The 25997-nt window shown below is 47.9% G+C and overlaps 12 protein-coding genes across 12 annotated transcripts; 3 read left to right on the plus strand and 9 right to left on the minus strand.

Moving 5' to 3' along the window:
* Positions 1-387: 387 nt before the first annotated feature.
* N7462_001208 (uncharacterized protein) lies at positions 388-791 on the minus strand (the record flags this gene model as incomplete). The annotated part of the gene is made up of 3 exons (XM_057072934.1): positions 388-391; positions 457-625; positions 677-791. The coding sequence occupies 3 exons, from the start codon at positions 789-791 to the stop codon at positions 388-390; spliced, it is 288 nt and encodes a 95-aa protein (XP_056936575.1).
* A 1032-nt stretch (positions 792-1823) lies between these two features.
* N7462_001209 (NAD(P)/FAD-dependent oxidoreductase) lies at positions 1824-3316 on the plus strand (the record flags this gene model as incomplete). The annotated part of the gene is made up of 2 exons (XM_057072935.1): positions 1824-2354; positions 2426-3316. The coding sequence occupies 2 exons, from the start codon at positions 1824-1826 to the stop codon at positions 3314-3316; spliced, it is 1422 nt and encodes a 473-aa protein (XP_056936576.1).
* A 404-nt stretch (positions 3317-3720) lies between these two features.
* Positions 3721-5809, minus strand: N7462_001210 (mediator of RNA polymerase II transcription subunit 17; the record flags this gene model as incomplete). Its single annotated transcript, XM_057072936.1, has 3 exons — positions 3721-5015; positions 5087-5472; positions 5538-5809. 3 exons carry the CDS (start codon positions 5807-5809, stop codon positions 3721-3723), a joined length of 1953 nt encoding a protein of 650 aa, XP_056936577.1.
* Positions 5810-6139: 330 nt separating this feature from the next.
* Positions 6140-8193, minus strand: N7462_001211 (CAZyme family GH1; the record flags this gene model as incomplete). The annotated part of the gene is made up of 5 exons (XM_057072937.1): positions 6140-6516; positions 6598-6879; positions 6918-7208; positions 7275-7758; positions 7816-8193. The coding sequence occupies 5 exons, from the start codon at positions 8191-8193 to the stop codon at positions 6140-6142; spliced, it is 1812 nt and encodes a 603-aa protein (XP_056936578.1).
* A 705-nt stretch (positions 8194-8898) lies between these two features.
* N7462_001212 (zinc-dependent alcohol dehydrogenase) lies at positions 8899-10147 on the minus strand (the record flags this gene model as incomplete). Its single annotated transcript, XM_057072938.1, has 3 exons — positions 8899-9604; positions 9645-9939; positions 10027-10147. 3 exons carry the CDS (start codon positions 10145-10147, stop codon positions 8899-8901), a joined length of 1122 nt encoding a protein of 373 aa, XP_056936579.1.
* Positions 10148-10619: 472 nt separating this feature from the next.
* N7462_001213 (glycoside hydrolase family 76 protein) lies at positions 10620-12115 on the minus strand (the record flags this gene model as incomplete). Its single annotated transcript, XM_057072939.1, has 3 exons — positions 10620-11189; positions 11249-11952; positions 12007-12115. The coding sequence occupies 3 exons, from the start codon at positions 12113-12115 to the stop codon at positions 10620-10622; spliced, it is 1383 nt and encodes a 460-aa protein (XP_056936580.1).
* Positions 12116-12623: 508 nt separating this feature from the next.
* On the plus strand, positions 12624-12818 carry N7462_001214 (uncharacterized protein; the record flags this gene model as incomplete). Its single annotated transcript, XM_057072940.1, has 1 exon — positions 12624-12818. One exon carries the CDS (start codon positions 12624-12626, stop codon positions 12816-12818), a length of 195 nt encoding a protein of 64 aa, XP_056936581.1.
* Positions 12819-14217: 1399 nt separating this feature from the next.
* N7462_001215 (putative glycosyl hydrolase) lies at positions 14218-16980 on the plus strand (the record flags this gene model as incomplete). Its single annotated transcript, XM_057072941.1, has 2 exons — positions 14218-15504; positions 15565-16980. 2 exons carry the CDS (start codon positions 14218-14220, stop codon positions 16978-16980), a joined length of 2703 nt encoding a protein of 900 aa, XP_056936582.1.
* A 229-nt stretch (positions 16981-17209) lies between these two features.
* N7462_001216 (uncharacterized protein) lies at positions 17210-18391 on the minus strand (the record flags this gene model as incomplete). The annotated part of the gene is made up of 1 exon (XM_057072942.1): positions 17210-18391. The coding sequence occupies one exon, from the start codon at positions 18389-18391 to the stop codon at positions 17210-17212; it is 1182 nt and encodes a 393-aa protein (XP_056936583.1).
* A 629-nt stretch (positions 18392-19020) lies between these two features.
* On the minus strand, positions 19021-20705 carry N7462_001217 (putative carboxylesterase; the record flags this gene model as incomplete). Its single annotated transcript, XM_057072943.1, has 2 exons — positions 19021-20403; positions 20457-20705. The coding sequence occupies 2 exons, from the start codon at positions 20703-20705 to the stop codon at positions 19021-19023; spliced, it is 1632 nt and encodes a 543-aa protein (XP_056936584.1).
* Positions 20706-21733: 1028 nt separating this feature from the next.
* On the minus strand, positions 21734-22072 carry N7462_001218 (uncharacterized protein; the record flags this gene model as incomplete). Its single annotated transcript, XM_057072944.1, has 1 exon — positions 21734-22072. One exon carries the CDS (start codon positions 22070-22072, stop codon positions 21734-21736), a length of 339 nt encoding a protein of 112 aa, XP_056936585.1.
* A 1999-nt stretch (positions 22073-24071) lies between these two features.
* On the minus strand, positions 24072-25669 carry N7462_001219 (aldehyde dehydrogenase family protein; the record flags this gene model as incomplete). The annotated part of the gene is made up of 3 exons (XM_057072945.1): positions 24072-24698; positions 24776-25555; positions 25631-25669. 3 exons carry the CDS (start codon positions 25667-25669, stop codon positions 24072-24074), a joined length of 1446 nt encoding a protein of 481 aa, XP_056936586.1.
* Between the last annotated feature and the right edge of the window lie 328 nt (positions 25670-25997).

Here is a 25997-nt window from a genome sequence, read left to right on the forward strand (position 1 = left end):
CACTAGGGTCACCCTTGAGGTCAATGTGTCTCAGTAGTAGTAGAAATTCAAAGCCATTTTTTGTCGATAGCACCTAATCCGTGGAGTTAAACTGGGGTATTGCGAGTTCTACCGAGGCTACAACCAAAATTGCGGGGACTGGGTTTGGGAGGGATTTCTGATGCCGGGTAAAAACGGACGGCTAGAGAGGCCAATCACTGCGGCAATGGACATGCATTTGTTAAAACGCTAATTCAGAAGATGTGACTTCGTAACATCTACCCGGAGGCTGAGAGATTATAGATATGCCCAAGGAAATTGATGTTGAACTTATTGATCGAATTAGGCTAGGTATACCAAGAACACCACAAAGTAATGGATTTTTCGGGGAACTCGGACACGTTTCACTTAGCTGCAACACATTAGCCACAATTCAAGCTGTTGTGGGGGATATTAAAAGTTCACCAGGAAACCTACCCATCACACTTGTGGCTGCCTTCCTGCTCAGAGTCCTTGCATCCGCTCGAGCAGAGCTGGGGATGGCCCACAATACCAGGATTCTTACAGTGAAAAAGAACGTTCTCGAGGGGCTCATTCTCCAAATCAGTCCCTTTCAAAACATCTTTCAAATCCGCCTCGGTAAAGCCTGGCCCGATTAGCTTCATAGTTATGCCGGGAGGCACAGATTCGGTCTTACCTTTGGATTTGATCAGGATGTCGGAGCAATAATCGAAGCTGGGTGTGCAGGTTTTGTCGGCGAGGCCGGTTGAGAATAGAGCAAAGATGGCTAAAGCAATAGATGAGAGCCTCATTTTGATATTAAATTCGAGACCAGCAAGAGATCAATTGAGAAATCGCCTGACAAATGGAGGGTATCCAATGGATGGGCGCGATATATATTTCTCTTCCGAAACAGCTGATGGAGGAAAACAAGTCTCCAACATTCTTCGGTCCCGCATGTTCTGGATGGAATGAGAGCCGGCATGCAGCTACGCCATGGGGCAAACTACCCTTGCGGGATCTGGCATGGTCGATCCCGTCGGAGACTCTGGCACAATACTTGGTTTCTTGAAACAGATTTCAGATGTTGTCCATTATGCATTAGAGCCGAATGATTTCAGAAGCCAAAGAATCTTTGAAGGCCTAGACAAGGCCCTCTATATGAACATGGGATATATGTCGCAGCCATGTGATATTTTCTGCAAGGGGCTGGTGTTTTCCCCCGGAGTAAAAATCCTCTAACAGTAACATTTTTTTCCGGTTGATATTTGAGACATTCTGGCCGAGCGGCTTGTGGGTAAATAGTAGTAGCGTTCATCGATTGCTGTAAGCAACTGCCCAAACAAGCCCAAACAAGCTTCGTTCAAGGGTTTTAGCGATGAAGCCCGAAGAGCCCCAAGGTCAATAAAAAGAGAAAGCGGAAGACTTTACTTAGTACATCCAAGATTGTACTGGTTAGTGAAATACTCAATTGCCGAGACTGCTAAGGAAGTCATTGGTTTAGTCTAGACAAGGCAACTCCGCGCGCCGGCGTCACTGTTCCGATAAGATTAAATTTCAACCCCGCACGTTTGTGATATACGTATTTCGGATTTTGACCAGCCTCGCCAAGTTTCGCTTTTCCAGTTGCCAGCACCTGACAGACCGGCCGCTCTTGAAGCTTGATATATGATAATAGCCAGTCCCATAATCCAATCCCCGCGATGAAACCGAATAAAATTATCGGTGATTACCCCCCTGATGTGTACAGCCCAATCAGCCAGCGAGCCGTTTAGATGCGATCCTTGCCTTTCTCCCCTTCCAAACACGAATCACTGTTAACATCCCCGACAGAGAGGCTGGTCATGGCGGATCCGGGCCTGCCGCATTCAGAACCGAGTCAATCGTACTGGCAGCATGTCCCGCATGCTTTGGCAAATATCAGATCGCCACAATTGCCGACCGAGAGAGATCACGTCATTATTGGATCTGGTATCTCTGGCCTTTCTGTCGCTAAAACATTACTAGAAAACCATCCAGCTGCAACAGTGACGGTTTTTGAAGCTCGGACGCTTTGCTCCGGCGCGACTGGTCGTAATGGGGGTCAGATGGCTGCCAACATCGGAGAGGAGTACACGCACTTGGCAGACATTCATGGTCCAGAGATGGCCGGGAGAATCGCATCATTTACGTTTCAAAACCTAGAGAAGATGTGGAAGTTAATCGACGAGTATGATTTGAAGGACACGACCGAAGCGCAGCGTCTGTGGAAATTGCGCGTTTTCCTGACAAGCAACACATATGATGAATTTCGAGAAAGTATTTCACGACTGGAAGCTGATCATCCCTCAATGAAGGGTATATATAAAATGCTAGACAAAGAATCTCTCAAAAAGGTGTGTGAATTGTTGCGAGCCGCTACTGGCTATTCACTGCCATGCAATTGCTCTGACAACGATATGTTCAGGACTTTGGAATCCACGGGGCGGCTGGTGGAGCAATGCTCCCCGCTGGGACGGTGTGGCCCTATCGCCTGGTCACGAATGTGTTTGCTGCTCTTATGAAAAAGTATCCAGACCGATTAACCATCGAGACTAACACCCCGGTTGAGGTCGTGGAGTACAACCAGAGTTTTCCTACTCCAATCACTTCCGTTTTTCCCTACACTATCCGTACCTCTCGTGGTCCCATGCGAGCGGGAACAGTCATTCACTGCACCAATGGCTATACTGGTCATCTTCTCCCGAGTCTACGTGGACGGATTCATCCCTTCAAAGGGACCATGACAGTACAAGACCCTGGCGGCGTTATACCTAACCAGGGCACCAAGGTATCATGGGGATTTCACTATGAACCAACATATGATCCCAAATCCCAACGTCATGGCTTTGGACTGTATTATTTAGGACAAAGTGCAAAAACCGGGTACTTCTATTTTGGTGGAGAGAATTCTCGGATCGACGAAGCAGTGTCTGCAGACGATAGTTTTGCAGAAAAGTATTCTGTAACTCATCTCCAAGAGGTCCTTCCCCAATTTCTGGGCCGGAATGCCACTTCCCCTTGGCGGCTGGTCAGTTCCTGGAGCGGGATCATGGGATTCTCGTCGGACGGGCTACCTGTAGTCGGGCGACTTCCCTCGACACTGACAGGTCGGGGTGGCGACGGTGAATGGATTGCGGCTGCTTTCAATGGTTATGGCATGGCCAACTGCCTTCTCAGCGGCGAGGTTCTGGCCTTGATGATATTGGGCATAGACGTGGGGGACGTACTGCCAGGCGCATACAGCATCAGTGAAACGCGGCTGCTCACCACTCTGACACCCCCGGAATCGATCAAGGCGTTGACCTCGAAACTATGACAGCATCTTGAAGACGGGCGTTGTTTGTCAGAGGAGTACCACTGTTTGTTGTTCTTTGATGGCCAGGCAATTTCAAAGAAGGCACACTCAACATCAAAATCCGCAGATATTCCCATGATTGAATCGATCCGTACTTTGTTATCCATGGTTCATGACAACTACTAAGCAGAGATTTTTGGATACGCTCGCATAGTCTTTCGAGAAAATTGTAGTAATCAAGTTCAAATAAATTGCTAAAAACAGGGTATCTAAAGCTTGCTTGGCGCCTTTTTGATGCATCGAAGAAAGATTAAACGAGACGAAGAACAAATTTAGTCTTGAACTCCCGTGTCGTGCCAGAACATCCTCTCATCACACCAGACTGGATGTGACAGGAAATCCGTGAAACTGAATAGATGAATGGCTCACGATGAAGGTGATGCCTGGTTCACTACGAAGTCCATCATGGCTGGATGTTCTCCAGATTCTGGGGTAAATGGACTGGGAGATGTCCAGATGTGAGCCCCGGGGTGGCTGACACGCCTTTCTCTCGTGTCACGCCCAATGCCGTCAATACTGGGAACGAAATAGGTTGAAAGAGAGAGCTTCTCACGAGACAGAGAGACCTTCATCTTCTTGTGCTTCTCAGGATTGATGTTGGGCAATAATAATTCACCAAGGTGTGGATATAATGCTTCCCATCTTCTTGTTTTCGATGGCTCAGGCTCCGAGGTTCTTTGGTTCACCGGCAACTTCTTCGAACATATTGTAGAGATGACATCGAGCAATAGAAGGTGCGTGATGGCTGCGTGTACCTCGTCTTTCAAGCGGAGATGACCTGGTGACTTTGAATCTGGGATAGCGGGTAAGTCGAAATGTACGTCATAGCTCGTGCCAAAAGGCGGGAAAGACATGTTGGTCCGAATATTGACAGTAAAGGAGCTGCGGGGCGAGAGGAGAGTCCCCTGGAACACCGATTCGACTGGAAGAAGGAATTTTGGGACTAGTGTCTCAAGTGATGCAGCGGAACAGGAGATAGGCTCAGGCTTCCAACTGGAGAATAGACTTGAGGTATATTCGGGGATGTGAAGACCCGAGGACCGCAACACACCGAAGATATCTCGAAAGAACGATTCTAAAGACCTGACGTGCGAGAGGTGCTGGATGTACGCCATGGCGGGTCGAAGGAGATGATATTCAGGAGTGGGTCGCTTTTTCGACGTTACAGGAGGCGGCACTTGGGTGCGACGTCGCAGGTTCTGACGATGAGCAAATGCGAGGAGAATACGGATCGAGTGTGCCAGGCCTTCTGCAAAAAGAGTATCCTGCCGAGTAGAATTTTGCTCCCCATGAATCTCCTCATCACCCACATCAATGAGATCGAGCATAATCTCTAGGTCATCAGAGGCGGGAATGCGAATAAGGTTCTGGCGTGTCGTTGCGCCACAGCTTGCCATGTATCTGGCCTCACGGACCAATTCGTGAAACAATTCTTCCTCAAAGACAGAGTCACGGGCCTGCAAAATGCGGTTTTCGATTGAATCTGCACCATCAGAGCCTGGTCCTCGGGGCCTCGAGCTTACAAAGAACTGAGAGCCTTGCTTTACACGGACTCGAACATAGCAGGTACTTGAGGGGATAAGACCTTTATCTAAAATCAAGGATCCATCTTCGGCGCGTCGTAACGACGCAAGGCCACGGTCGCGAAAGACAGGCGTAGCTGGAAAGTAAGCTTGAATTAGCAAGAGTGAACAATTTGATGACCGTTGACATCATGAGCCAGCCACATACCTTCAAGAAATCCATATTGTACACCCAAAGCTTGTTTCTCACGGGGTAACCTGCAGACCTTCCATCCTTTATTCTTGATAGCAAGCACTTCGTCCCAGTATCGAGTCTCGGATGTGATTTCCGTCTCGAGCCTGGCGGCAGCACCCAAGAGCTTGTTTGAAGCAGCATTGAAATTCAGGGTTCTCCAACCTCGCGAAACTGCAGATATGTCTTTTTTAGCCGATTCGGGCTTCGGAAGAGGGTTCACAACTTCCGAGTCAAGAGAACCGATGGGGGCGCTCTGTTTCAGGAAAGAGGATATTGAGGATTCGGCCTGGCGAGGAGCATGCTTCGACAGCACTAGAGAGACGCAGTCGAGGGCAAACATAGCCTCCATGTGCGATTGACTAGCCAATGATTGTTAGTTTTGCTGTCAAGAAGGCGACTGCAGGCCAAGAAGCGGAAGACCAACACTGCGAATTGTGTTATCTCGGCGCGTTGCTTGTAGAGTTCCTCTAGGCGCTCTATCCGGTCGACATCGGCTGACTCGTGGTCCTGCTCATTCAAGTGAGAAGAACCATCATTTTCCTCCTCCTCGGCAATCTTAGCACGCAAAAGCTCCTCGTTGACATTTCGAAAGGAACCCCACTGGCTGTTGATTTGGGCGATATCGATGGGTAAAGAATCCGCGCGCTGTTGCTGCTCCGGGGGTGGGCGTAGAGGAAGGGTGAAAGAGTTGGCCATGGCATTAAATGGAGCTAAAAGATGCAGATTGACCAGAGGACACCAACCGAGCACTTACGGAGACGAAGAGAGCAGCTTCGAGAAGCTGGAATCGTCGGCGAATGTCACGTGGGGCGGCACGAACGCGGTGAACGCAGGCACCTTTTAAACGTGTTTATGTTAGTAGGAGAGTCGCTAGAGTATCTCGGCTAGTAAACAACATAATTCTGCGCTTCAGCATTAGGAAAAACTATTTATGAATTATTTTGATAAAGGGCTACATATCTTCCACAAAAAAAAAACAGCACAATTTAAATGTCTCATCTGTGCTCGTCGCCGAGCGGAACCCTTTCATTTCTGTCTGGTCTTCACATAGTCAACCAGCTCGAAGAAACTCTTCTTATAGTGGCGTTGCTGCGTAGTTCTATTAACACTTTGTAGGCCAAATTGTGCAGAATAATCTCCGAATTCCCAATTATCCACAAAGCTCCAGGCGAGGGCACCGATGACCTTGACACCATCTTGGTGTATAGCGTGGAGAATCTCAGACATAAAAGAAAGGTAATATTGACTACGAGGCGAATCAAATAGCTGATCAGATAGCTGCTTGTTGGCCTCATCCCAAACGGGGAACCCAAATTCTGAAACAAGGATCGGATGACGAAAGGTGTTCCATAAGTATGACAGGTACTCCCGGAGATAGGTAGGCGTAATATAGACATAGGACTCTAAAAGAATATTAGACCGAGCCTCAACAAAAATAGCAAGCAATCTGTTTTTTAAAAATTAAAAGAAAGGGAACAAAGTACCTGATCGATAACCAATATCCCAGCCATGGATATTCCGTGATTCCTGGTTGACACAGTAGGGTAAAAGTGAGTTAGAGCTCGAGGTGTTGTTGGTACAAGCATCAATGCCTTCATCGGCAGGATAGACCCCAGTCGCCGTATATGGATCAATTCCAAAGAAATCAGATGTTCCGCCGATATATTTGAGTTCATTTTGACTTAGCGGCCTGGCGCCTGGGAGTGTCTGTAGAATAGAGTCTGGGTACTGCTTGCCCAAGAAGATGGGATTTCCAAAAATCCCAACTGCATCTCTTGAAATCGATTAGCAGCAAATACATGACTCGCATTCTTCGGGTTAAGTGGAATTCCGAAATTATCACTGAATTTGATGCCCATTTTCCCAGTCCCTTTCAATTGGTTGTGGTAGAATTTGTAGACCTCAGCATGCGCATGCACGACGTTGTCTACGCCCTGAAAGTTGAAGGCATAAAGCAGTGGTTCGTTGAATGTAACCCAGACTGGTACTCGATGGGCAAAATTCGTGAGCAAAATCTTCCCATAGTTCACGAATGCGTCAACAAAAGTTTCATTTTGATACCCAGCATTATGGGAACCGATATCAGGACGCCGACCTGCGTATCGTTTGTTAGGATCTCGATCTCTATTCAAGGCTAATTCTCACCTGGAAGGGGACGTACTTAGATTATCACTGGAAACAAATATAAGAGGACTGTCAAAATGGAGCATAGTCACGACAGGCTGCATTCCCGCATCAAGGACAGTACTGATCAAGTCGTTATAGTGGTCAATGGCCTGCTGGTTGACAGGGCTCCCAGGCAGAACAAAAGGTAAGATTCGAGTCCATGGAATTGTGAAACTGTAGTACTCCACTCCCATTGCAGCGAGTCGTGCAATGTCCTGTTTATATAGAAAATAGTTCTCATTTGTAACATAGTCATTTGGAAGGTCACCCGGTATTATTTTTTCCAGCAAGGATGGCGAACGTCCTTCAAGCGCAATTGCTCCTTCAATCTGAGCAGCACTGCCGGCAACACCAAACATAAAGTCATCGGGAAATTCGTAGCAGTCTGTGGGCGCGAAATAGTCAGGTGGTGGCAAAATAAGCTCGCTTGTTGGTACCGGTGTAGGGCTGACAGTTGTCGAATACAACCCTGTTGTAACCTGTAAAGATGCATGAGTAACTACCATGATTCAGAAGCTGACATAAAAACAACCAACATAGTTTTGTAAATCTGCTTCCAGCCACATTGAAGACCAGGCTGCTTGCCCATATGGATCACTCGTATCACTAGCACTAATTACTGTCTGTCCAGGGACCCAACTGCCCCAGGTCGACGTTAATGGTTTTGTTGTAAGGTGTTTGACGGCATCGGTATATGTAGGCGCATAGGTGTGCGTTGTTGTAGGAGAAGGAATTGATGTTGCATATCGAATAGTTTCCTTCAAAGTAAATGAGAAAGGCTGAAAATAGTAGCTGGGAGAACTGATCACATGGCTGCACTGAGGACGAGCTGCATGGCCAGCCTTTGAGATAAAGATATCCTGTCCCTCTACAGTGAATACAAGGCACAGAACAGAGGGCAAAATAACTTGCATGGCTTGAATTGAAAAATCTTATTTTCCCTGGAATATTTCATTGGGTAGAAAGTCATTTAAATATCGTAGTTGCGGACCTAAACCCTTCTCTAGGTGTAATGCGTCAAGCCCCACTCTCTGCAGAATGAGGCCCTGGAGTGCGGGTCATTATTGTTCGATGAAAAGTGCAACGTGGTGCTGGGCAGAGTGAATTTGGTTCCCCGTCCAACCCAATTGCCAAAACGTTCCGAGTACACAATATTACCAATGAGCTGATCCAGATGGCCAACGATCGGCAGCTTTCGGATCCCGCTTGCGGTGCCTGGTAGCATTTAGCGGGGAAGCCCTTACCATATGTACCGCATTTGGAAAAGACCCCTGCGTCTCCGCAATAAAGTGGATAATTTCCTCGAAATATGAAGCAGATTGAAGATATCTTGCATGGTTTGGAATTGAGCATTTTCCAAACGATACGAAAATACCGCTTGATTTGATGTCTGAATCCCAATGTGAAGTTCGATTTTGATGACATTCGTGACGAAAGCTTGGATTTAAGATACATGTTGAATATCCCTTGCAAGAATCAAACCCAGGTGATTCCAATTGACACTTGCCCAAAAGGACAATTCAAACTTGAGAAACTGCAATGTTGATTCTAGAGAAATAATTTATTATGAGGTGCAGGATTCGAAATTGCATGGATTCATCTCAATTGAACAGAATCCATCACATTTCCCAGTTGAAATTGACAACTATCCTCCCAGCCACTTGGCCTTTGCGCAATTTATCTACAGCTTCGGGCAGTCGATTAATAGGATACACTTCACTAATTTGCTGAAGCATTCCGCGTCGCGCAAAATCCAAGGCTGCAGCCGTGTCCTTTCGACTACCTACCAAAGTTCCCTTGATGCTCAAATTCTTGAAAATATACTCGCAAGGGTCCAGTCCAACAATAATTGACCCCTTTGCCGGTAATCCAATACACATGATCATGGCACCCACACGTTGACCGACAAATGAGACTGCTGTTTTGTAGGCAGCGGGAGCCGTGACAAACACCCCATGAACGCCGATTCCATCTGCTGTTTCGATAACAGCCTTTGAGGGATCATCCGAGACTTTGAAATCCACAAAGGCTTCTGCTCCCATTTTGAAAGATAAGGCACGCTTCTCACTACCTGTGTCCACCACAATAGGCCGCATACCCATCGCCTTGGCCAACTGGACACCTTGTATACCGACGCCACCTCCGCCACCCGGGAAAGCAACCCAGGAGCCAGCTTTCAATTTAGACTCAAGAAGCGAACGATAGATTGTGCTCGCACTGCACATGATAGGCGCAGCAATTTCATCTGGGACTTCGGCAGGAATAGGCGATGCATAACGTGCGGGCGACACCAGATACTGCTGGTAAGTGCCTGATGATGTTGGTCTGAAAATCCATTATATCAATAATTGTGGGACCTTCAAACGTACCAGCTGTCATTAAACCGGTGTGAACTGCTGTTTTGCAGTACGTCTCTTTATCATCCCAACATAGGTGACAAGAGCCACATGTATCCATTAGGGGCTTGATACCGGCTCTATCGCCAAGCTTGAAGTTTTTCACATTTGAACCAATCTTGACAACAACCCCAGCGCCTTCATGGCCAGGAGATCGCACACCGAAAGCTGACATTGGCGGCGTACCTAAGTCGCCCCGCATCATATGGATATCCGAGGCGCAGAGTCCTGTAAAATTCAGGCGAATCAAGACATCATCTGGGCCTGATGACAAATAGTACACAACTCGTTAGCCCTACCTCCAGAGTGTTTCCAAGGTTATAACGGAACCCCTGAGTTTAATGATCCTACCTGGCTCTGGAACTGGCACCATTTGAACCTCAACGTGGAAGTCTGGCCCTTCATTGACAACCACGCCGGCTTTGCAGCGAGTGGGGATCTCAAACTGCGGAATATCTGTTGCTGAACTCATGAAGACTAATGCCCAACAGGAACGTGTGGCTTAAAGAAGTAAAAAAGTTCGTTTCTCCGCTTCTCGCTTTGGCGAAATGTAATTCTATATCTAAAATCTTCCCACGTAATAACCGGTTCATGACCGAGGCTCGCGGGTGTGGTAACCACCCGCTGACTGCAACCCCTCTTTTCGATGTCAAGTTTTTGTCGCCACGCCCGCATAGTTTGGAAATGCCCCTCATCTACGGAGACACATGGTGGAGAACCATTTATGCTGTACTTCCGAGCGTCATGCCCTGGGGTGGGTCACTGATTACGTATGCTAGCATGGAGAAGCTTTCATTCTATATGAAGAATCAATAAAAATCGGATATATATTGAATTTTGTCAGTATATACACAGATCCTCATTCCATGCTGACTCACAGACAGGTAATAGCGCAAATACCAAGAAGTTGAAAACACGAGAAACAAAAAGACATGGAAGATACTTTACTCCCAGAGTAACCAGCTGCACGAACCTCCTATTGTAACCATCATCAGTGCAGTTAGAATTCCGGCACCAGCTCTGTCGGCTGTAGTAATGGTGTGGGATAACGCGCTTGGTTTTGGTTCCTCAGGCTTGCCTCCGGCACCGGGGTTTCCTTTACTAGTACCTCCGTTATCGCCAGTGACAGGGGCAGCTACACGTGTAATAAGCGTAGACTGAATCACTTCAAGAGCGGCCATCTGTTGACCAAAATCCTTGGTATGATCCCACTTTTCATCAGTCCATTTGAGGCCGCATGTAATTCCATCATCCCCACCACTGCAACTTTTTGCGGCGGCTGTAGCAGAAGCGTTCAGCTTCAGCATAATTTGATCAAATGTGAAAGGGGCCATTTGGGTGGTAGCAGCCATCCATCGCGCAAGATAGCCCTTGAAAGACCTCTGATCCACCATGCAAGTGTTGACTGTCTCACATGCACGCTCGTACATGACGTTTTGTGGAGTCTTCGAGAAAAAGATATCTGTCGAGTCAAGAATATTCTGTGTTCGATTCTTCCACTTGGGGTCCTCGGTCTGTTGCCAATATTAGTTAATGGGGTTGAAGGCGTTTCTTTTAATCCCTGGAAACATACTGCATTCCACATGTTGGCTGCGCCGAGCAAGAAGACTCCGTTGTTATAGGTCCATTCAATTTTGTTTATTTCTGTGCAGGCGCTCAAATCACTAGCGCCATCCCAGAAATGGTAATCGGATGTCATGAATCCAACGTCGGAGATCCAGTCCCAGGCCTTATCGGCCCACTCCTGATATGTACTGTTACCAGTATATTTGTGCAAACGCGCTGCCAAGTTGAAAAAGCCACCCGTAGAGATAGTGTTTTTGTAGCTATACCCGTTGTTCCAGGTGAAGATCTGCCAACGCAAACCACCTCCACAGGAAGATGGATCCCAACGTGAGGCTTGGGTGTTGAAAACTGCCTGGGCCATCTCGAGCCACTGCGGTTGGCCATCCGGAGGATTTGGAAAGTTTCTCTCTGCGGCGGACATGGCGGCAAACCCCCAAAAGACCTGATCGTCGTTACCTTCCGTCTTGCTTTGATTACTGGGCATGAAAGCAGCATTGTCTCCGGCTTGCCACAACATCCCTTGGGTTGTGATGTCGTTCCATGTATCATCGCCCGTATAGAACCAATAGTCGATCAAGGCATTGAACATCGCTCCAGCCTCCCACCAATAGTATGGATCTGGCAAGTTTCCAGGGTTATCTCCAGGGCGATTTCCCGTGTAATATTCCATCATGCCCGTAGCGACGTCCTTGGCGGCCTTTTTGATAGTATCTGTGTTGCCCCATCAGCTATCAATTGCACGCTTTTCCACGATAGCGCACCTACTGTCATCTGCAATATCAAAATCCACCGCTTGAACTGCCTTTAGACCCGTCAGGGCAATGACCAGCAGCCTCGCCCATGAAGATTGGGAGTTTTGGCCAGTCACCCACATGGTGGGCAGTATTGAACTGAGTTGAGAAGTCTGTGCTCTTAGATCGGCCGTCTGAGACCTCGCCGTCAAGGCCTACTGTAAGTTTATTGGGTTCACGATGACCGTGGAGTAGTGCTCGGCGTCACTGAGCGTGTCCGGGCTTGAGTGTATGAATATAAGCAGGGCAAAGGAAGGGTTGAAAGATCGGGATAACGGCAAAGGAGGGAGAGAGATGAAGAAGAGAAGCCCTAACGCAACGCGAGTCGCAATCTCCATGAGGGAGAACCCACGAGAGGGGCGATGTGTGGATCGGATGGCCACATTCCATCAACACAGGAGTTCCTGGCATGGTAACAAGGAGTGTATCCCTCGAATCATCGTTGGCCCCTGACCCAGGACGCTCCTCCGACAGGGCTGCAAGCTGGCCGCATGAAGCGATTCACGCCATGCAGGCTATGAAATCCTCCCGGAATTAGTCTAGACTGGAGGGAGAGTGCAACCTCGTGCCTGTCAGGGCATCCTGGCTCCTATGGCTTCTTTTAAATTGGCTCCACGACAAAGGATCGACCTGGAATGTGGGCAGCCAGCTGTCAACCAGAATCCCGCGATCGTGGAGAGCGCTGCTAGACGAGTCGATCCAATCAAGGGCCGAGAGGAGGCCGATGATGGAGTCCAAGTCGAGGTGATTGCCAAAGTGGGTGTGTTTGACGCAAGCAACCGGTGATGCAACAGGTCGACGCATTCCGATGGGTTGCGCTCATCCCTTTCCGGAAGGGGCCAAGAGAGAACGGCCTAGCCTGGGTTCCCCTGTGTCTCCTTTGCCGTTGGAAAGGCTGAAAGGGCCTGTGTCACAATATGATTATTGAAGTAGCCGAGCAATGGATCTTTGATTTGTAAGATATGGCCATCGGAGGATGAAAATGGACGGGGGAAGGAGTAGAGGAAGTCAAGGAACTGGAGAAAGAAAGTCGTGCAGATATAGATCGTGGCTGCCTCAGGCAATAAAATAACTGGGCCGCTCGATCGAACTGGCGTCTCTGGTTGGCGATTTGCCCTGGATTTTTCATCTCGGCCATGATTACAGAAACATACCCTCAAATGGAAGAATCCTCATTGCGGATATAATTTCGAGCCATTCACCTACCGCCTGTAGATTGCGACCGCGATAAATGCACTGGAAGGATACAACAGGTATTGTCGGTATACAGGTATACAGTGGGATATGACCCCCCCGCCCTTAATTTTTATTCAATTTTAGGTCGTTCAAAGATCATTCAGGCCCGATGTTATGATATCGATATTTTTTTATCCCAAGAAATCTGTTTAGATGGATTGTGGGGGAGAGAGGGGAAGGACTATCTACATTTGTTGATCTGAATGGAAAGAGAAGCGGGGGCCCGTAGTAGAAGCGTTCGCGGTGGTGAATCGTCTTTCTAATACCGTAAGAGTTGAGCTGTAGTTAGACAGGGTATAAATTGTTTTTTTTATTTCTTTTCCCCTGTCGAAAATAATACTCTCATGCAATGGTCTCAATAGTGAATGTCTCAGATTCTAGTCTAATTGACTGACGAACTATGACGCGAGCACAGGCTTCTCCTGCGACCGTCTGTTTGAGATCTGGTCAGGTCGGCTCCAAATTGGGCGCCAACAGCTTCACTAAGAAACTATAACTGGCGGCGGCGGTCCCTGCCAAGGGTCCAATGAAAGTATACCGCCGTCAAACCAAGCCTGAGAGATACTGAGAGATAGTTTGAATGTCGACCGTTTTGCCTGGTTAGGAATGTGCTAGTCCATCCCGAAGTCCGAACCGGGGAAATTCCACGGTTCCCCGGAATCCCCGAAGCCAAACTAGACCTGTCCAAGAAGGTGTCCAGAGATGTTGAGAGAAACATGATGCGCACCAGACAGCCCATCTACCACGGTGGTAGAGCTCACGCTTGGACACTTCCTCAGGATGCAACTTCATTTGTCTCAAGGATCAAGCGGCCACTGGGTTGCCACATCCATTCGAGGCTAAAACTACAAACAAATAAACATTTATCAGAGAGATTGCCATCTGTATGCCAGGTCTTTTCAACAGTGTCAATCTCTCACCTTGGCAGGAAAGCCCATAAAAACCCCTTATGCAAGTCTTACCACCACTGAGTGCTCTGTTCGTGGCCCTGGTTGGGCTGCTCGCCGCCGGGTCTCTGGCCGGCGCGCAACCACTCGTCTCCTCGCCAGGAGATATCGCAATCATCCCAGGATGGAGTCTCCAGTCCAGTACGCGTGTGTCAGGCGATATGCCTGGCTTATCCCAGCCCGGTGTGGATGTGTCTTCTTGGCATCGCGTGGGCCCACGAGGAACCGTCATGGCCGGACTGATCCACGATGGCGTATACAACGATTCGGTGCTCTTTTATTCGGACAATATGAAACAACTGGCGTCAATGACTATCTTCCAATCTCCCTGGATCTATCGGGAGGAGTTCGCTATCAACCCCACCGACGGCCATTATTTCACCCTGCATACGCATGGTATTACATCCAAAGCCGACATCTTCGTCAACGGCAAGAGGGTCGCTTCGAGTGAGCAGCAGCAGGGATCCTATGGAGGCCACAAGTACAACTTAACCGATATCATTCACGAAGGTTCCAACTGCATCCTCATCCGAGCCTACCCAACCAACTACCTTCGTGACTTTGCTCAGGGATTCGTGGACTGGAACCCTTATCCCGCCGACAATGGAACAGGTGTCTGGCGCAATGTGGAGATCTCCCAAACAGGTATTGTATCGATGTCGCCACTGCGAGTCATCACAGACTTCTCGCAGCCTGGGCTCGAGCATGCAGTGAATGTGACTTTCAAAACAGACCTCGTCAACCATGGCCACACGCCCGTGGAAGTTATTATCAATGGAACAGTAGCCTCCCCCATGGGTTCCCAAGTTGCCACTCTTTCGCATGCAGTTAAGTTAAAGCCCAATGAGAAAAAAACTACGAGCGTGAAGGCCACAATCAGAGATCCCAGCATCTGGTGGCCAGCCAGTTGGGGCGATCAGCCTTTGTATTCCGTTCAGGCTCAGACTCTAGTGCTTCAGGACAAGGACTTCAAAACGTCGGACATGATCCGGCCCCAGAGATTTGGTATTCGACATGTCTCCGCCTTCTTGAATGAGCATAATGATACGGCATTCAGAGTAAATGGTCAACCCTTCCAGGTATTGGGAGGTGGCTATGGTCCTGACATATTCTTGCGATTTGATGAGACGCGTGTCGAGAAAATCTTCCAGTACATGCTCGACATGGGACTCAACACTGTACGCCTGGAGGGCAAACAGGAGCATACGGAACTGTATGAGCTGGCTGATCGTATGGGAATGATGGTACTGGCTGGCTGGGAGTGCTGTGACAAATGGGAGGGCTGGGAGGTAAGTGGCAAAGACCTGTTTTCAAATATATTTCAAAAAGGCTGACCGTTATTTCCATAGTATAATCATGATGCGAATGGTGTCAAATGGGGTGGGGCCGATTATCCGATTGCCCGTGCCTCAATGCTCCACGAAGCCGAGATGATGCAACCCCATCCATCAATGCTGGGATTTTTGGTGGGCTCAGACTACTGGCCTAATAATCAAGCGACCAGTATTTACTTGAATGCCCTGAAGGAGATGGACTGGGAAAACCCAGTGATTGCCTCTGCTAGCAAGCGTGGATATCCCGAAGCCCTAGGACCCTCAGGGATGAAAATGGATGGTCCATATGATTGGGTACCTCCTAACTACTGGTATGGTGACAAAGAAGGGGCAGCATTTGGCTTTGGCTCCGAATTAGGTGCTGGGGTCGGTACTCCAGAGCTGCATAGCTTGGAGAAGTTCATGTCAAATGCAGATCTCGAGGCTCTGTGGAAAGAGCCCGAAGCAGATCTGTACCATATGTCCAGATATGACTCACAGTTCTACGATCGTTCAATCTATAATAAGGGACTCTTTGCTCGTTATGGAAAACCTAAGAGCTTGGATGACTACGTGCTGAAATGCCAAATGGCAGATTATGAAGCCACGCGCGCTGAGTTCGAGGCCTATTCTGCTCACCAGAGTGCCGCGCGACCTGCGACCGGTGCAATTTACTGGATGTCAAATAGTGCTTGGCCAAACCTTCACTGGCAATTGTTCGACTATTATCTTAGTCCAATGGGTGCTTATTTCGGGACTAAGGTGGGAACTCGGATGGAGCACGTCGCATACGACTATGACACTGAGAATATATGGCTCATCAATCATTCTTCAGAAGCCAGAGGGCAACGGGAGATTTTTGTTGATTTGATCCAGGAAAATGGAAAAAAGATCTCAAGTGTCAAACTCAAGGCCTACACATTACCAACCTCCTCCAAGCAACTTCGGGCATTGAGTGGTATTGACAAAATCAAGGATATTGCCTTTTTGCGCCTTGTTCTACGCGACCCAAAGGTAAAGCGAGATCTGAGCCGCAACGTGTATTGGCTCTCTCCAAAGACCGATACTCTGGATTGGGAAGATTCCAATTGGTATACGACACCTGTCACTGACTATGCCAACTATACCAAGCTTGAAAGCCTTTCTGTTGCCAAGGTGAAAGCATCAATTCAGGGTACTAAGACTCTGACCAAGGATGGCTGGGTTTATGCCCATATACAGCTGGAGAACAAGTCAAATATCCCGGCAGTATTTCTACGCCTGAATGTCTTGAAATTGGACGGGACTGAGATTGCACCAGTCTTTTGGTCCGACAACTACGTAACTCTTTGGCCAAAAGAAAAGATTCGGCTTGAGGTAGGGTTTGAGAGCGTCAATGGTGACCTCAAGCAGACTGTGATCGAAATCTCCGGGCGAAATATCAAGAAGCGGAGAATAAAAGGATTCAATTAAGCTTTCGAAGGAGGAGGGGTTATTGATGATGACAACCTTGCTTTACAATACTTGCACTTTCGACATGAAGGAACTTTATCTCAACAATGACTTCTTGCTACAGTATTCAGTTAAGACTCAAAAAACAAGATGCAATTTGAAGTATAAACTATCAACAAAAGATGTAATTGGAAATTGATACAAATACAGTATGCCAAAAAAACCATAAATCGTAACAGGTGGAAATCTCTCACGTATGCTGTGATGTGGTTTGTAGCAGGCTCAAAACTTGCGGCATTTTTGACCCAGAATACTCGACCCCAAGAACAGATGGGGCTTTGATATTTTCCGAGTAAAATATTTGCAGGCGTTGATCCGGTGTATCACAGAGTCCAGGGGTTTTGCGAATGTCCGGGAACGAAAAAAGTTCCCGTGTCGGCGCCGTGGCCCAAAGGTAGTATAACGAAATGCTCTGTAACGACTTGAAGTTGCGACCGAGGTCTTTCAAAATCGGAATCCAGTCATCATCTGGAGTGAGAGATACATGATATAATGTCAACGCAGCAAGACTGCCTCGAAGGCTATCGAGAAGCCTTTGAAGGTCAGGCACTCTAACAGCTGTTCGGAACAATGCTAGTTCATGAAGCTGAGAGAAAGTGGCAGTTTCGGCAAGCTCATGCATAAATTCACATGCCAAATCATGAGACCCTAAGTTTAATAGAAGGGTCCGCAAATTCGGTGCATTGAGAACGAGCTCCAGGAGGAAATTGAAGTTGTCCAGTGTGAGGTATTGTTCCAAAGATAGTTTCTGCAAGTTTGACCAGACTGCTTTGAACTTTGGTTGTCGATATAGGAGTTTAGGAAGTCGTCGCATATCCATAATTAATGTGCGGGAGTATTTATTAGCATAGACAAGATGGAATGAAGAAAGCGGTAGTTCGGCGTCGACGATGAGTGCAAAGAATACCGCCACGGCGTCAGTGATTGTGACTCGGCTCATATCCGGATGGCCTTCCGGGTATCGACAGAAGATGAAAAATGATCGACAGTTCGTCAAGTTATGGACCAAATTGTCACGTAGCTGCCGTATCGCTTCGATCTCCATGGGCGCTGATAAGGGGCCCCAGGGATGCCGGTCCCAAATCAAACCGCGACCCACGCCATTCTGTAGCATAAAAGCCAACCCGTGCACGTAGGGACGCAGGGCTTGATTCCGGGATAGAGCGTGAATGCGCCCGAGGCTTTCCGCAGAGAGATCGGTCTTGATGGAGGAGAAGTATCGCCGTGCAAACTGGTGGAATGTTTTCTTCTGAAGCTTCCGACAGACCAGGCGAAGGTCAAGCAAGTTATCGCCCCCGAGGAAGCTGGCGATCAACTCGACGAGCTCAACAGCCAGATCTGGAAAATGTGCTGTAGAAGTATTTGGGTGCATTTTGTGAATAGCGAGAATAATACATGTATGAATATATGCGGGGTATAGGCGACTTTTACATCCTGCGCCTGACGTGTGCTCGAAAGGTCTAACTAAGTGGATCCGTGGAGCTTCCCCAGATCCCTAACGAACACTGGAAGTAGAAAAAAGCGGGCAAGTCAGCAAAACCGGAATAGGGCGTCTCTCAGTGGCTCGGCTGACTGATTAGATGGGTTCTAGCACGATGACCAGGTAAACCGGCTTTACCCCTCACTTTGACCAGCGACCTGCGTGTGATTGTTTGCGGAATCAGCCGGGATGGCAATTTTGCGACAGGAAAATATGCCGAGGGTGAAAGAGTAATAGGGAGGGGTGAAGGGGGCTCGGAAACCATGAAAGTATTAATACTCTTGCAGATCGGAGCTGTGGAGATGCGCAGATGATATTCAATATTGATATTCGATATTGATCAACTAGTTCGATGTTTTAAGAGAAAAAAAGAGAACTATCAGCATGACGGATCATTTGAACTATTAAATGCATGCCAGGAACAGCTGGTTGAAGGTGTCACGAAGACAGGGAAATCGCTGTGTGCAACATGAAACTGCAAATATCATAAAAAACAGGAGCAAGAAAGTGTTGGTTATCAACTACTGTTCCATAGTGGCTGCCAATCCTTTCCACATTGAACATCGCTTCGCCTGCGATTTGGGCACGTTCTCCATCTTGGTTGAGTTAGTTTGGAGCTTCAGTCGCTGACCGTCGCCTGTTCCCCAGGCTTCCCACACGGGCGCATTTGGGTTTCGAAACTTATTAGGATCAAGAACCTTCATGAAGCTCAGATAGTAGTCCATGGTGATGGGCACGATCGCTTCATTGATCGTAGCGAAGGACCTGGATGCTTCGTTGGTCTCGCCCAGCCCAAAAACTGCAGGCAGCTCGAACACGTGGGGCACTCCCATTCCAGCGGCAACTTCGGTTGGATCTTGTACATTAAATCGATAATTCCAGACTTTATTCGGCGAAAAAAAGTGACTGGCTGCGGCGGCGATATGATTGCCGGGACAGGTAAATGTTGATTCTCCATATGCGGCTGCTGCTGATGCGAAATATGCGGCATGTTTCGGAAGAGGACTCGTCAACGGGTACGCGTTGTTGATAGTATCCAGCTGTTTCTCACTGAGTCCAGGATAATTATTCTTCATAAACTGCGCGACTTCAGCAGTACTAGTTGCATTATAAGCAAACGCTGTGCCCTCGTTGGTGTCATCGGTGACGATGGTCGGGACATGGATAAAATCACCCTTCTCAAATGACTTGTACAGGCTGTTGCGCACCAAGTCTCCGTCAATCACTGGGAGGAAATACCACAGAGGAACAGGGTCACTGCTGCCACCAGGAAATGGTCTATCGACATCATATTCCTGGATTGTTGTGATATCTGCCGAGCGCAGACAAGCCAGCGTGTTATTGTTGGCAGTCTGATTACAACCAACGTCACTCACGAACTTTTCATACTGGAATTCCATCTCGGCGACCGTGCGCTGGGTGGGCCAAAAGCTGGATTCAGCAATAGCTCCGACAAATAGAGCCTGATCGCGACCACCATACGCCGTGAGATGGTAGGCAACAGAGCCTGCGCCTGCCGAGTCGCCGTGAATTACCACATGGTCTGGATCGCCACCAAATAGCCCGATATATTGCTGGACCCAGTGTAGTAGCTTTCGCTGATCTAGTAAGCCCACATTCAGGTCACCATCTTCGCGGACCTGTTCGCTCGCGAGGAACCCGAGAGCCCCAACACGGTAGTTGAAGTTCACGAAGACGATATCGTGCCCGGATTGTTGCAGTACATCACTTCCATTGTAGTTGGGATTGGCATTGTTGGCGTATCCACCTCCTTGAATGAACAGCCATACTGGAAGCTTGGAATCAGCTGTCGCGTTCGCTGGCTTCCATACATTGACGAACAGACAATCCTCAGCAATGGAGTCGCTAGCTGTCTGTCCAACACCGACGCAAATGGGCCCAAACTACCTTTCATCAGCGTTGTATTCAGTGGGATAAAGGATAGATAGGATTCTACCGCGGATGCATCCAACAAACCGTCCGTCTGGTCAGGGTCTTCAGGGGCCCGAAAGCGAAGATCCTCTAATGGTGGCTTTGCATATCGCATGCCCAGATACTCCTCGATACCATTAGCCAGAGAAACGCCTTCATACTGTGAGTAGCCGAGATCGATTGTGGCTGATGAACTGGGCAGCAATGAGGCAAAAGCCGGTGTTTGGCTGGCAAGAATGCCTGGAATAAGTACGAGTGCAGCATAAATACGCATTTTAGTGCACAAATAAGAGAACAGAATACTTAAGCAGTAAGCACGGTCCAGACCATGTATCTTGCCAATAATATTCTGGATACTCTGGAGATACCTTCTTTTTTCTTGGCTTCACTTCTCCACGACTAAAATGGTGAGTAGATTTAAGGCAGGAACGCTAGATGATTCAGCAGGCAAGCCTCGGCGTATTGTCGTACCCGAAGCGGGGGATCGTCTGTTTGATGCTGCTCGTTGAGGTTGCTTTGCATCAATTCATGTATAATCAGAGCTCACATTGGAGGATATCCGGCCATGGGTAGTTTCAAGATTAGATTCTTCCACCATTGAACTCGCGAAGTTGTCCCCAACAGAGCCCGCAAATTGCCCGACTTCCATTTGTCCGCCCGGGGATGTGATGCTTTATTTGATGACCAAAACAAAACGATCTTGAAGATTCGGGCCCTCGGGAGATATCTTTCCAGGCTCAATATCCGAATTATCCTTGGGTTGAGACAAGTCACGTGTGTTCTAAGTAGGTGACAGTATACCCCGAGGAGTGTCTCTCAGTTATGCTAAAGTACGCGGTTTTACGTCATGGACCGAGACGGGTCATCTTCATATCATGCATTGCCCCAGTATATAACGATAGGGAGTGATACATGTAGTTGACCGAGTATATAAGGGTCGGGCATTACAGAGGCCAGGAAATGAAAAGTAAATCATCAAGATCACCATTGGGTTCCCGCTAAAAAGCTAATTTACCTAATACAAGGCGACTTCCATCTACAGACTAGAAAATGGGGTCAATATATTGTCATTCTTTACCGTGTGGTGTTCACACAGCGCAGGCGATTCATATTGAATTTGAGAGTATCTTATAAAAATACAAGTGTTAATATACACCACGTATCAAAACTAACATGGAAAAACTTGAGCATAGGTCATCATGTAATCATCGAAATCATCTGTCTCACTGGCATCATCTAGTATGCATGATGCATATGACTCCCGCGACCGTCAGTTCCATGCATTCGTCGAGTACCAGCAGCCTATGCATCAAAATTAGTATCTTTGCGTTGTCGGTCCTTTTGGGATTCAATAACATTTACCTTGACTCCAGGCCGGCGAGTAAGACTACCCTTCAACTTCAGCATAGCGCCCGACACTTTGTCACCCATAGTCACTTTGCGCTTGTGGTGATGTCGAGGTGAAGAATTACCCCAATGACGCTTGGTGCTATGGTGATGTGATGAGGGGCCATGGCGGGTGGTCGTAGTCTTGGTCTTGATAGTTCTGGTGCGGGCATTAGGGCCCTTTAGTCGGGTCATCAAGGAGGGCTTGCTCTCCCGAGTGGTAGTGGTGGTTGGGCGATGACGGCGACCGAACATTTTGACAGGTAATAAGGCCTAGTCTTTTAGGGGATCGATTATATATAATATTGGATTTCTGATAGGAAGAAATTTAGCTGGCAAACAAAGGACATGTAGTTATTAGTGCTGGAGATTCGAGGTCGTCTCAGGTTATATAAATAATCGTGTTTTACTATTCTGGACTCGTCAAACTTGATACTACCAGGGTTAACGTATGCCAAGGGTAAAATCGTCTTCTAGAATTGGGATGACGGAGATCCTTTGGAGTGGCGCGACGCCGACACGTCATACGTGGGAAGGATCAGCACTTACGATAGCCAGTCAAATATCTTAGGAGGAATAATCCCAGTCTTTTTGTAGTTGTCTGATTTATGCAATTTGAATAGCTATCGTCATACAGAGCAAGAATGTTTCAGTAATTATGTGACTTTATCGAAATGACGGTCTTGATAGGGCTGTTGGGCACCAGGAGTGTGACATCATGCTAATTATACACGTGAGCGATGTCAGAAATGACTAGCTATTTTGTCACTTGCACAGCCACAAAATGGTAAAGGAGCAGTGTTTCTTCCCTTCTCAATTCAAGACCACACCCCTGCAATTGACCGATGATGTCAAGGAATGTTGCTTTAAGCAGACAAGCGTGGCCTGTGCGCGGGAAATTTTCACTTGGCGAATGAGGTAAAAAAGATAGACGGTAAGCTACAAAAGATCAATCAAATCAATATCCTCTGTCATGTATGGGATCTGGGCTATCTGAAATGAAGTCTTTTGGGTTCTGTTTAAAAAACCAAGTTCGATTATCATCTGCGTCAAAAATTATAGATGCTTCGTTTTCTATAATGAAAGTGGACGAAATTGAAAAGTTTAAACGCAACTGCTACTAATAGCTCGGGCCACACTGCTTCACCCTATCGTGCTCTTCACGCACGCCCTCCGCATCAAGGGTCTCGAACCTGAAGTTCCAAAGTTTCTCCCCGTCTGTCATTTCTGCCTTTATTCATTCCTTTTGAACTCCTTCTTCCTGCATGTTGCATAATGACTGGACTAGTCGGCCAGCGAATCTCTTGCTTCAAATTTGCCAATTGCTCTGTAAGCATATCCACCTACACCAGACGGTTTATTCCATAAAGCTCGACAAGCCCCAGGATTCTCAAGTGTGGAAAACGAGAGTTTGGCAGCAGCATCCATACTGGAACACTCAGTGGACGCCATCTGAAATTAGAAGCACCTTGGCTCGGTCGATTGAGGAAAAAAGGCTGATTACGACAGGTGGGCAGACGAAGCTAAAGAGGTCGTTTCGCTATGCGAAGGTTGAGGCGGCGTGGGGTCCCTAAAGTCATTGCCTTGCAGCTCGGCAGGCGCAGGCAACTGAAAGTGTGACAAGAATTGAGTAGTGAAGATGGGTTTAGAAGAGATAGCTTGAATACGATGTCGAGCCAGCATGTAATGGCTCAGTAGGAGCAAGGGAAGATCTCGCATACAGTGGTTGAATAACGCGCGTTCGACTGCCCTTCTTCGAGACTAGCCCTATGAGCATAGCCTGTTCCGAGATTTCGGTATAGATGTCAACGAAAATTGAATGGACGAGACTGAAACTTCGGTAGTAGTAGCGATCATGGATATGAAGCTTGGTATATTGAAGAACAAAAGACGTAGGCAACAGGACAAGCAGAACATACCCCACTTTGGCAAGTCGATAAACTCTTCTGGTGCAACTATATGATGGATGACCTGATTAGTTATTTTATTTCTTAGAGTGCAAATATATGGTATGGTATCATATATAATGGGAAAAAACAGTTTAATCACACAATGTGCTTCTGCTACAGGCAGACAGCCTTCAGTCTATATCGTCAGCAACACCCTTGACTTGCACGTGCGTCGATGGAAGAAGTTTTAATTGGTTATATGGTCACTAAGGCCAGGATAGCCCACCAGAAGAAAGTTTGAATATACTGATATTGACAGGACCTAGTCAGATTCGATATAGAAAGTAGATGTCTCTTCAAGTATGCTAGAAACTCTTCTTAAGCCACTGCGTTTGCGAGTTGCAGTATCCTAGCAAACCACTCAAGCCCCATTCAACCCCGATACCACTCTGCTTATGTCCACCAAATGGAGCTGTCGGCGATACGTCGAAGTGTGAATTGACCCAAACGCTGCCAGACTGGAGCTGGTCTGCAATGCGAGTCGCACGCTCAAAATCTTTACTCCACACAGACGAGCCTAAGCCAGTCTCCAGAGCATTGGCTTTCTGGATGACGTCCTCTTCATCCGACCACTTCATAACAGGGAGGATAGGAGCGAACGGCTCCTCCTGCACCACTCTCGAAGACTCGGGAGGGTTGTCAATGATGGTCGGATGGATGAAATAGCCCTTGGATTCCTCGATGGTGCCTCCTAGGACTGCCTTGAGGTTATCGGTGGAAATGGTGCTGAACAGGTCTTTCGCCTTTTCATATTGCATCTTATTCTGGACGGGTCCAACGAAAACGTCATCCTCGGTACCTTCACCCACTTTAAGGCCTTTGACAAAGGCGACCAGTTTCTCCAGAAACTGGTCATAGATGTTTTCGTGGACATAAAGGCGCTTGATCATCATGCAGATCTGAGCGCTGCAGAGGTAAGAGAGAATACCGATCTAGTGTGACGTCAGTAAGCAAAATGAATAGACACTATGTGAAAACTTCCGAGTACAGGAGGGTTCGCATGAAATACCTTTGGAATGATCGCATCAATATCAACATCATCGCATATAATGGCGGGGTCATTTCCACCCAGCTCCAAAGTGAGACGTTTCAGGGTCTTTGCGCAGCTAGCCATGACTCGCTTGCCAGTCAGAATTGATCCGGTAAAGGAGATCTTATCGATTCCTGGATGCTCCGTGACCATTGGGCCAAGTGAATCATCTCCACTCAGACACTGCACCACGCCTGGAGGGAAGAAACGAGTGGCTAGCTCCGCTAGCTTCAAGTCACAGTATGGAGTGAAGGGAGATGGCTTGACGATGACCGTGTTTCCGGTGTATACTGCCTGAGTGATCTTTCCCACAGCGAGGAGAACCGGGAAATTCCATGGCACAATGGCGCCAGTTACGCCAATTGGCGTGTATCGTTGCACAATTTTGCGATCCGGGGTCTCCTCGATAACATTTTCTGGAATCTGCAGGCTGGTAATACCTTCAATCCAAGAACTACCCATGCCCACCTCAGTGGCTGCTTGATTGAGCGGCTTGCCTTGCTCCATTGTGAGGGTCTTGGAGAAGCCGTCCGCATTGGCTTTGATCGCGTCGCCATAGGCCAGCAAGGCGCTCCGGCGCTCTTCGAACGATGTCTTCGACCAAGTTTGAAAGGCAGTCCGGGCGGCTTGGACCGCTTTGTCTAGATCCTCCTGTGTGGAGATTGGAACCTCCGGGTTTGGTTGGGAGTTGGCGGGATTGATGCTATGGCGAGTCACCACGGTGGTGGTTAATTCGTTGTTGATGACATTGTGGAAGGTCTGCCTCATGTTTGTCGGTCAGAAAATACACTCAGACTCTCAGTATGACGATGATCCTTGGACTGGAGAACTCACGGAGAAGTCCAACGGACTATTCTTCTCGTTGATGGCCATTGGGTGGTTTAGCGGTTGCCGTCAACGGAGCACTCAACGATACAAGTATAAAAGAACAAAGGAGAGCAAAGGGCCGGGTTGAACAAATATATCCAATGCCACGAGCCAGATAAGAGGGAGGGGTATTTTCTGCAGATATTGACCGGGAATCAATAGTCATAGCTGAAAAAAAAGACGTATCCACCAGATGGCGGGCTATCGACGCCTTCGCCCCGTATTGATACCGTTTCCGCGACATCGATGGAGCAGCTGGCCAGTCCGTCTGTGGCGACAGTCGCTTGGCGTCATCTCGTGCATTCACACTGGCTGGTAAGCTGACATGCGCCTG

The sequence above is a fragment of the Penicillium macrosclerotiorum genome (assembly GCF_028827735.1).
Source record: "Penicillium macrosclerotiorum strain IBT 26536 chromosome Unknown utg000002l_segment0_segment0, whole genome shotgun sequence".
In the NCBI taxonomy this organism is placed as follows: Eukaryota; Fungi; Ascomycota; class Eurotiomycetes; order Eurotiales; family Aspergillaceae; genus Penicillium; species Penicillium macrosclerotiorum.